The sequence below is a fragment of the Epinephelus moara genome, chromosome 1, assembly GCF_006386435.1.
Source record: "Epinephelus moara isolate mb chromosome 1, YSFRI_EMoa_1.0, whole genome shotgun sequence".
Classification (NCBI taxonomy): Eukaryota; Metazoa; Chordata; class Actinopteri; order Perciformes; family Serranidae; genus Epinephelus; species Epinephelus moara.
In genome coordinates, this window is record NC_065506.1 from 3,247,279 (window position 1) to 3,258,593 (window position 11,315).

The 11,315-nt window shown below is 42.0% G+C and overlaps 1 protein-coding gene across 1 annotated transcript in view; it reads left to right on the top strand.

Moving 5' to 3' along the window:
• efl1 (elongation factor like GTPase 1) overlaps positions 1–11,315 on the top strand; it is a 275,829-nt gene that overhangs the window by 93,830 nt on the left and 170,684 nt on the right. Inside the window, exon 14 of the mRNA XM_050041090.1 lies at positions 3,688–3,823. Within this exon, the coding sequence (XP_049897047.1) occupies positions 3,688–3,823 (136 nt within the window). The remainder of the gene's footprint in view (positions 1–3,687; positions 3,824–11,315) is intronic.

An 11,315-nucleotide genomic window follows, 5' to 3' on the forward strand; every position in this document is an offset into this window, starting at 1 on the left:
TTACAGTACCGAGCGGGGACGCCCTCCCCCTCTCTGCTCCAACACTGACTGACAGCTGACTCCACTCATTCACACTCACCACTGCCCCAGGGCCGCTACAATATGCTATCTACAGAGATAGCACTGGCGATCTGAACCGGTCAGTGTCGAAAAAAAGCACTTTTATACTGGACGCATTTGCCCCCATTACCGTTTTAGCTCGTTTCGCGCCTCAATACTGAACCAATTTTAGAACGAGTGGTACCCATGAATCATACGCACATACACATGGGGAAATTGAGCCGAGGTTGAAAAATACCTTAGTTGTCCTTTAATGTTGCACAAGAGTAAATAAATTGTCATCCTCTTTGGTTATAGTTATTGATTTAACTATTAATCAAAGTTTCAAATTAAAAGTTTAGTGTATTTAATGAGACTGATATCATTAGCTGGTTATCATTTTTCCCTTTTTAGGAATGGTGTCCCACAAGGTGATTTAATTTAGATTAAGTTACATTATTTAACGTAATTTATAATTATTATTGATAATTATTAATTATTCTGACAGCCATTTTGATACCTCCTATTTATTGGAGATCCTTTACGAGGTCAGGTCCCAACAATATGTTTATTCTACTACAGAAGCGACTTGATGATCACTAAAATTAGGTGGAGAAAAAGTGGATGTATCGATATCAGTATGGGTTATCGGTAAAATAGGTTGTTATATATTGGCATATTGGCTAAAAATCCAATGCAGTGCATCCCTACTTACACCCATCTGTAAATTGCAAACAGGAACTTCTAATGGCTAATTCAACATACTATTAATTGGTACCAAGTTGCCAAAATGTAAACAGATAGAGGCTTGATATTCTTGGGCACAATGTCGTCTTTGAAAACCCTGAATATCTGCAAACAGAAACAACTGTCACTAACACACGTGATGAAGGGCTAAGTAAGCTGAAAACTTTGGTTGAATAAAGTTTGGTGTGCTGGAGAGGAGTGGTCTGGCAAGTTTTAATTGTAATAAGTTCAGGATGAGTCCCAGTGTGTAAGATAAGATAAAATAAGATAAGATATACTTTATTGATCCCCCAGGGGGGAAATTCAAGTACCACAGCAGCACAAGACAAAATCAAAGGACATTAAATAGAATAAGATTAAAGAGAAAAAATAAAATGTAAAAATTAAAAATAATAATAGATAAATAAAGATAAAATAAAATTGCTACATTAATAAAATTGCTACATCAGATGAATAAAGTGACTAAAAAATGGCAGACAAAGTGCTGAATGAAATAAAGTGTCAGGTGGCAGATAAAGTGTCATATTGGACGGATGTAAAATAAGTCAGTTCAGAACTAGATGTAGCTAAGCCAAACCGCTGTTGTACAGTCTGATGGTGGTGGGCACAAAAGAGCGTCTGAATCATTCAGTTCTGCTCCTGGGTGGGATAACCCGCTGGCTGAATGAGCTGCCCATCAGCCACAGCTCGTCGTGCAGAGGGTGAGAAGGATTGTCCAGGATTGCACAGATTTTGTCCTTCACCCTCCTCTCAGCCACTGTTTCCAGACTGTCCAGGTCCAGTCCCACCACAGAGCGGGCTTTCCTCACAAGCTTGTTGACCTCACCAGTCTGAACTCCACCCCACCAGCACACTACAGCAAAGAAGAGTGCACTGGCAACCATAGACTGGTAGAAGGTCTTGAGGAGCCCACTACAGATGCCAAACGATATGAGTCTCCTCAGAAAGAACATCCTGCTCTGTCCTGTCCTATAGAGGGCATCTGTGTTATGAGTCCAGTCCAGTTTATTGTTGATGTGGACCCCAAGGTACTTGTATGAGTCCACCATCTCCACCTCCTCGCCCTGGATGGTGACTGGGGCAGGTTGCCTCCGGTTCCTCCAGTAGTCCACCACCACCTCCTTAGTCTTACTGATGTTGAGTTGAAGGTGGTTTCGGTTGCTTTACGCGACAGAGCTCTCAATCAGTCCTCTGTACTCCTCCTCGTCATCATTGCTGATGCGTCCGACTATAGAGGAGTCGTCGGAAAACTTTTGGAGGTGGCAGGAACCAGAATTGAACCGGAAATCAGAGATGTAGAGGGTGAAGAAGAATGGTGCCAGAACAGTTCCTTGGGGCACCCCAGTGTTACCAGACACCACCTCAGATATGCAGCCATCCACCCTGATGTACTGCGGCCGGCCCATGAGGTAATCCAAAGTCCAGGCAGTGATGTCCGGGTAAAGTTGCATATCCAGCAGCTTGTCTCTCAGGAGGCTGGGTTGAATGCTGTTGAAGGCACTGGAGAAGTCAAAGAACATGACTCTCACAGTGCTTCCAGCACTCTCCAAGTGAGACAGGGCCTTGTGAGTGAGGAAGATGATGGCATCCTCCACACCAATGTGCTGCTGGTAAGCAAACTGCAGGGGGTCCAGGAAGGCAGAGAGCAGTGGCCTCAGGTGCTGGAGAACAAGCCTCTCAAATGTCTTCATGACATGTGACGTTAGCGCCACCGGCGGAGTGAGGGGGGGCCTGTGGGGTGAGGGGGGACTGTCAGCTGAAGCTGTCGATGAGCAGGGGGAGGGGAGGGAGACAGGTCGCTACTGGGGAGGGGAGCAGAGTCTACAGCAGAGGTGTGAATGGGTAGAGTGATGGTGGGTGGGGTCTCAGATCCACAGACAGAACTCACAGGGGGTGTTTCAAACCTATTGAAGAATAGGTTTAGCTCTGTTGCAAATTCTGGGCCACCTTTTGACTCCAGGTGTGGCTTTCCCACAGCCTGTCATCATCCTCATCTCATTTCACAACTCTTATGTGTTGTTCTGTCCCATCTTGGCCGCAATCTTCTCCTTGTAGCTGTTTATGGCCTCCCTCAGTCTCCTCTTCAGCTCCTTCTGAACAGCCCTGAGTTCCTCGTGATCCTTGGGCATGAACGGCCTCTTCTTTCTGTTAAGAGGGCCTTTAATGTCTTTATTGATCCATGGCTTGTTAGAAAAGCAGTAAAAAAAATTAAAATTGTGAAAATGTGAAAAACATAGTTAACATTAAAGGAAACTATGTGAAGAAGAAACAAATTACTCCCCAGTAATACTACAACTAGAACGCTGCAGCAATGCAATATAAATGAGCAAAAAAAAAAACTATTAAAACACAAAGTTAAAGATACGAAAAAGAAGCAAAAAGAGGGCAAATAGTCAGAGCTGCTGCAACAGGCTGCCGACCCCCAGCGCCATCTTGGATGTCTAATATGTAAGTGTCCAACTATCTTGGCCAAAAGCTAAACAAAGTAGCAACATTCAAAATGCTCAGCCTGCACAAACTTGGAGCTACCAAGTTTTTCCTAAACAGGAATTACCACAAAATGCTGAATTACACAATAGCCCACAAAACTTCTTCTAATAACAGCTCAAAGGCTCGTGAGTCCCCAAATATTTCCAAAATGCTCAACACAAAGAAGAGTAGCTATGTTAGCAAAGCTCACACAGGAAAAACAAACAATCATCTCAGCGGCTTCTCCCCTTGCAGCTGCACTGACATTAGACAAGTCATAACATTTAATTTGGTTTTTAGATCCTAACTGAATAGGCAATGAAATGTGAACCAAGCTGTGCATGCGTTGTAATCCCAAAAACCCTATAATTGCAAATGCTTTATTTCAGCCTCTTTGCTCCTCATGCTCACTCCTTCTCTCATCTCTGTCAGCTGCCAGGAGGTTGCAGTGCTTCAGACTGTGTGTCTGAGGTGCCTCATCTGTCCTGTTGTTCTGTGGAAAGTCTCTACCTGCTGATGGGCAGAGAGCTGGAGGAGCTGCAGGAGGTGCCTGCGGGAAATGTCCTGGGTAAATATGTCCATTCCTTCATTGTGGTTATTGCATTGCAGTGGGTGTTGCTTTATTGGACAGAGTTTATAATCTCACCAGATTAGAGATTGTGAAATCAATCTAAAGCGGATTCTTGTTTCAGAGGGAGGCTAGGTGAGAACATCTGTCGCTATCTACACTTTTATAATTGCTCTAAGGCAGTACAAAGACACATATTGCTATACAACAAAGAACAAGGCAGCTCCTCTTTTTATTGTCATGAGGTTGGCATCTTATGTTCAAGTATGAGTATGTGGAAGCTGGCTGTGTATGCAGAACCCTGACTATAGTGTGTTACTGTCATGTTTAAATCCTCCATGTTGAACTATGAACAAATATTTCTTGTTTTTCAAAAAGTCCTTACAAAAGTCTTAGATTCTTTCTCCAACTGGAAAAAGCTGTCATTGGGTATGTTTACATGCACATTCATATTCTTCTGTTATTCCAAATATGACAATATTCTGAATTTGATACTCGTAATGTAAACAGCAAATCCATTTAGATATTTCAAATTAGGCTTTATTCCTAATGTAGCATTTTTGGATTAAGACGTGGGATATGCTGGTATTATTGGGTGTTTTTTCAGGGGGGCAATAATATACCTATTAGGGGTGTAAATCACCAGTTTCGTCATGATACAGTATTACAATATTATATTGATTCTTTGGACAACGATACTGTATTTTCCGAAATAACGTTTGACACGATTCGATTTAATTTCAATATGATTCAGTGGTCTGCGATCGATATTGGACAATATTAAATGCCCATTTAATACAGTCTGTTACAGAAGATGCTGCCACCCCTTTCTTTTTTACTTTTGGCCATAAAACACATAAATAATAAGTGCAGTAAATTTTCACTTTAAACTGACTCAACTAACACAAATAATCAACAAATGGGAGAAGTTAACCTTCAGGGCTTTCTGTCAGAGAGACCTTTCTGAAAGAAATCTTTTCATTTTAACCCAAACCATCACCTTTTCATTAAACTTCAGGTCTATCTGGCTTAAAGCCCTAAAGGAAAAATTCTCCAAACAGCCATAAAACACAGTTTAACAACAAGATTATTTAATAAAAGTATCACATTCAGCTCAGTAGTAACTGCCAAGGTTCATGGAAAAAACAATTGTTTTATGCTAATCCCTCATCATTATCTTAAGCATGTTTACACCGCATAAATTAGCCTAACGTCTAGCAGACTTTTTTTCTCCTACTCATAGCTTAACAGATTCCATGTAACGTTATTATATTTCTTACTCACCATTGGTTTAAGTCACTAAACCATCCTGATAGAACAGCACGGTTTAATTTCAGCCTGCATGCACAGTTTTTCAGCCGAAAATTGTTAAAACAGAGCAGCTAATGTTCCTAAAGCAAGAAGTTAGCAGAGTGACATGCTCGTCCAAGCAGGAACGTCGTGTTTTATCTCGTAACGTCATTGTTTACATATGATATGTGCTCTTTATGTTGTCCTGTATTTTTTCTAAAATCCAAAATATTTCCACTCTGGTGATTTATTCCCAAGTGAATAATGTTATCCTCATCATCTTTCTCTTGGCTGCTTGCCATCTGCTTGCCGCTGTTTGACGGTGACACTGACTTTCAAAATAAAAGCCTGTGCTAAAGATGACGATATGGATCGATGTTTTCACTTTGCACGATATGTGATCATTGATCATTAAATTGATATGTCGATCCAGATCGATGGATCGTTACTCTCCTAATACCTACGAAACCAACAATCTTCTAAATGCTCGAGGTCTCTAGTTTGTGGCTGTAAAGTTTCATGAGTCTGAGATTATCCTAGAGGTCACTTCATACTGTGATGTATTTTTCAAATAAATGGTTTCATAACAATGAAATGGCTAGTATCGCGGCTAACATTATCACACATGAATAAAACAGAAGTGATGACAATTTTTTCTAAAAGATCAGAGTAAGTAAGTAAGTAAAATTTATTTGTATAGCACTTCTCACAGAGGGAACTCACAAAGTGCTTCACAGGATTAAAACACAAACCAAGAATACATACATACAAACATACAGAGACACAAAATGAAACAGCAGCAGTTGTTGCAAAACTAAATCACTTAAGACAAGTTGGAGAATGCCTGCCTATACAGGTAAGTTTTAAGGTGCTTCTTAAAAACTTAAACAGATGCTGCGGCTCTCAAATTATGTGGGAGGGCATTCCGCAATCTGGGCGCAATGGAATCAAAGGCCCGGTCACCTCTAGTTCTGAGCCTAGTGCGAGGAACTGCCAACAGGCCTTGATCGGCCGACCTAAGTGTCCTACTAGGAGCGTATACATGAAGCAAGTCAGACAGATACTCAGGTGCCTGACCATGGAGGGCTCTATATGTTAAAACAAGGACTTTGAACCTGATCCTAAAGCTGACAGGAAGCCAGTGTAGGGAGGCCAGGACAGGGGTAATATGGCAGTTTTTGGATGATTTGGTAAACAGCCTGGCAGCGGCATTCTGCACCAGTTGAAGGCGATCTACTACTTTTACTGAGACACATGAAAAGAGAATTGCAGTAATCCAGACGTGACACAGCTTCAGTAATCTAATCTTGCTGATTGTATAGATCTTCTGTGCTGCCGGGGGGAAGATGTGTGTGAAGCATTCATGTTTTCACAGATATGGATGTAAAGTAAAACTACAACTTGACTTTTGCATGGAGGCATACAACTGCGAGGCAGTAACTGTAGTTTCTCTCACGTGTGGTGGTGTCTCTCCATGCAGAGAGATCCATCCATCCATCCATCCATCCATCCATCCATCCATCCAACCCACCAACCCACCAACCAACCTACCAACCAACCCACCAACCACAGCCCACATTCTGACCAGGCAGCCCAAATGAAGCTTAGCCACTGTGTAATGCAATTACACATGCTGACTCCAGGTTCAACTGAAGAAATTAGGTGCTGATATTGGCTACTACTTTAATTATGTTTTCAGATCATCCATCTGTCCCATTTGTGTGAACACAATATTTCAAGAACGGATTTTCATTTTTTTTTTAATTTGGCACAACTATCCCCTTGGAGTCAAGGATGAACTGATTAGACTTTGGTGGTGGAAAGTCTAAATCATTGTGTGTAACAGGTGGTGTTTGAACCTAACTGCAGAGAGCCAGAGAGGTGGGATAAGTTGAAAATTACAGGCTGAGGCTAAGTGACTGAAAAAAACAGGTGACCAGGATTGCAGAACTGTGACACTGTGACCTTGCATCCTTGTCATTCTCGTTAACACAATATCTCAAGAAGACCTTGATGGAATTTCTTCAAATTTGGCACAAACATCCACTTGGACTAGCGATGGACTGATTAGAATTTGGTGGTTGAATGTCAAAGGTCACTGTGACCTTGCATCCATCTCATTCTTCTGAAGGTGATGTTTCAAGGATGCCTTAAGGTAATCTCCTTAAATTTGACACAAATTTGCTCTTGGACTCAGTGATTTACTGATTTGAATTTGGTGGTAAAAGGTCAAGGTCACTGTGACCTCACAAAACATGTTTTTGGCTAAAACTCAATTCATGTACTTATTTTGACAAACTTTCACAAATAAAAAAATCAAATATGATAAAACAATGAAGTGATGACAATTTTATTCTAAAAGGTCAGAGGTCAGCTTCGGTGTGACATCATAATGTTCTGCATAAACACTTTTCTGGCCCCAAAATGTATGTCACTCAGGAACAGAAGGGGAGACAGGTCAGATGCTGAACTGGTGACACTAATCTTGAAATTGTGCTGATTGTATAGGTCTTCGGTGCTGCTGGGCGAAAGATCTGTGTGAAGCATTCATGTTTCCACAGATATGGATGTAAAGTATAACTAACACTTGACTTTTGCATGGGGGCATACACCTACTGTAACTTACTTACTTACTCCTCTTCGTCCCCTATGGGACATAAGGCTTCAGTGAGCACTCTCCATTGCATTCGGTCCCTGGCAGCATGTTGTGCCTCTCCCCATGACAGGTTCATCTGTTCCAGCTCTTGTGTCACAGTTCTGCACCAGGGGGTTTTGGGCCTCCCAGGTTTTCTTTTGCCTGGTGGTGTCCATCTTAAGGCAACTTTTGTGGTGCAGTCCTGCTCCATCCTCAACACATGTCCTAGCCATCTCAGGCGTCCGTACGTAATCTCCTTGGTGATGCTCCGGCTTCACTTACTGGTTCCCACTCCAGCAAGGTTTTGGCCTTCTCCTTGGAGATTAAGATAGCTACACCATGTGTGTGGGTGTTCACGTGGCCAGAATGGAGGATGACAGACCCATCATGCAGGACTTGACGATTTCATCAGAAGTGGTCATACTGCCACCCAAAGAGTTTGGGTGGCCGGGGTCTACTGTGCGCCTGATGTCAATAGGATTGCTCATTGTAGTTTCTGTAACAGTAGGTTTTTTTACGGGGTGGTGTTGTTAGCGCCACTCCCAACCCCCAACCTGGAGGACCAGGTGCTGCCTTTCGTTCCTCACCCAAGACCAGTCTGGTATGGCTGAACCTGCCAGGGGCCCTAGGCTCCCTCCAGCATAGCTCTCAGGATCATAGAACCACGCAAGCCTACTCCACCACGACAAGGTCACAGCACGGGGAGAAGGCATACAACTGTGAGGCAGTAATTTTAGTTTCTAGAGAGATGCTATCTATCTATCTATCTATCTAGCTATCTAGCGCTCTCTCTCTCTCTCTCTCTCTCTCTCTCCTCTCTCTCTCTCTCTCTCTCTCTCTCTCTCTCACACTCTCTCTCTCTCTTGCTGTCCATCTGTCTGTCTGTCAGTTTAACAGCAAACGACTGTAATTATATGTAATATGGCACTCGCTTCCACAAGATGTACTGTAGGTCACGTGACCGGGCCAGAGTGTCGGAGCTGCTTCGGTCCGCCACTGAGTTAGGGATTACACTATTCATAGTACAACAGTGATGCAACTTAAAAGTACAAGTAATTAAATGAACACGCAGCAGCTTGAAGATAACAATTAGTAGCATATAGACTGGATTAAATCTACTCATTTCCCCAGATAAGCACCTCATAAGGTAAGCTATTAGCATGCTAATTATCATAAGCATCTACACTGTGGTATTATCATCAATAACCTCGCACCATGAACTATAACATCTATGATTACATTGTCACCAATGCACACTGTTGCAACAGAGAAAAAAACAATCATTGCAGAACTGAGAAGCTGAGTGAGGGTGATGAGCTGTTTACTCAATCGAATAGTTTTGATTGCACGAGTTGCGTACGCACACACAACGTCTCTCAAGCAGAGTAGGAGTGGCGTGCAGTGACGTCGATCAACCTCTAGCAGGGGATTTTACACAGTGTGGGTGGAATGTTCCTGTACTATATTTGAGCTAAAAGAGCAATTGATTAGTTAATGAATAGAAAATATATCAGCAACCATTTTGATGATTTATTGATTGATTGTGTTCCTGGTACGATCCCGGGTGCGGGAGCCCTTCTGTGCGGAGTTTGAATGTTCTCCCCGTGTCAGCGTGGGTTTTCTCCGGGTACTCCGGCTTCCTCCCACAGTCCAAAGACATGCAGGTTGGGGATAGGTTAATTGGTGACTCTAAATTGTCCGTAGGTGTGAATGTGAGCGTGAATAGTTGTCTGTCTCTATGTGTCAACCCTGTGATAGTCTGGCGACCTGTCCAGAGTGTACCCCGCCTCTCGCTCGATGTCAGCTGGGATAGGCTCCAGCCCCCCCACGACCCTCAAGAGGATAAACGGTTAGAAAATGGATGGATGGATGATTGATCGTCATTTTTAAGGGAACTTTAGTGAGCAAATTTCCCTGCTCCCTGTCATTTAATAGACAAACAATTCTTCAATTCTTCAAATAATCATTAGTTGCTGCACAGGTTAAAGTTTCTGTGTCTCTGCTTTTTGATGTTGGATGTTTATGAAGTGGAATGATAAACTGCGAGACATATCTTATTTTGATATTAGTATCAGCTTTTTAAAGGTTGCATTCCAAGTAGTACCTGAATAATACTGGATTTTTAATTTGCTTAAATTTATTAGCATGTGTGTATTCGTGAATGCCTGTGTAGTTAGAAAGCAACATGTGGTGATTGTTCCTTTGTGCAGTATTGATGTGACCTCACATTAATGTTCCTGGGCTCCTTGAGCAGAGTGCTGAAAACACTGAATGAAAGTCTGAGCTGTGTGATATCGTCGAATGCCATGAATTATGAAAGAGACGTGCATTAGGATATTGACATACAGTCATCAGCTGGTATGGGCATGGAGCAGAATGCTCAGTAGGAACAGGTTGTCAACAATGGTGCCATGTCATAATTCCGACATCCCATTATTCAAACATCCCATTATTTCGACATCCCATTATTCCGAAAATTACCCATTGTTCTGAAATCTCAATGTTGCAATGCAAAAAGTGGAAAAAGCAAGCAGCAAGGGAAAGCAGCAAGAGACCGTGTTGTCGTGTTGTTTACTGTTGCCATGACGACAACGGTCGCCCTGTTTTGAGGGAGTAGAAATGATGTTGAAAGTTATAATTTTAACCCAAACCATGATCTTTTCCTAACCTTAACCAAGTAGTTCTTGTGCCTAAACCTAACCAGACCTTAACCATGAAACAGTTGTTTTGTAACAATGAAAAATGAGATTTTGGAACAACAGGACTTCGTAAACAATGGGTTTAATATGGTCAGAACAATGGGATGTCGAAACATTGAGATTTCGGAACAATGGGATGTCGGAATTATGAGCGGACCCCGTCGACAATCCGCCCTTGAGTGAGCATTACAGATCCCTTTGCTCCTTATGTAGTTTGGACTGTCAGGTCAGAGATGTGCTGTGAATGGATTTTGGGAGTGGCCTTCACAGCACAGGGCCTGGAGTCCAGAGTTCTTTGGCTAGTTGCACAGAGACAGACTTCTGTGGTTTAGATTGAATATGGTCAGACTTCATGACTCTTAAGTTCCACTAATTTGCTATACACTGCTGAGGCTATAATAATCCTTTATTTGATTAGGGTTAGAGATGGGAGGTACCAATGTGTGTACCAACTGTAACATTTTAGCAACAGAAGTGGAGAAACATTCACCTCATAAGTAAAATGTTTATTTTTCTACTTATTTATTTTTTTATGTATAATATGTGGCTCACGTCTGAATGGAAAAAAAAATAAAAAATCAGATTTCTGTGTCCACACTACTCTGAAAACATCTTCTTTGTCACATGAGAGCAAAACAGTTACAGATTTGGACCACATTTGCTTGTAATGTGTAACCTTGTTTATTTTTCCTCCCTACTAGGGGGTAGAAAGCCTGAACAACAGTGGCGATTGACTGCAAGGGAAGCTCAGCTTCCCCTAACATGTCAAAAAATAAGTGGTCAAATATGTACTGTTGTGTTTACATTTCATTGACTAAATATGCGCTAGAACACGTTCAACTTTTGTTCAGAATCAGCTACTTATCAC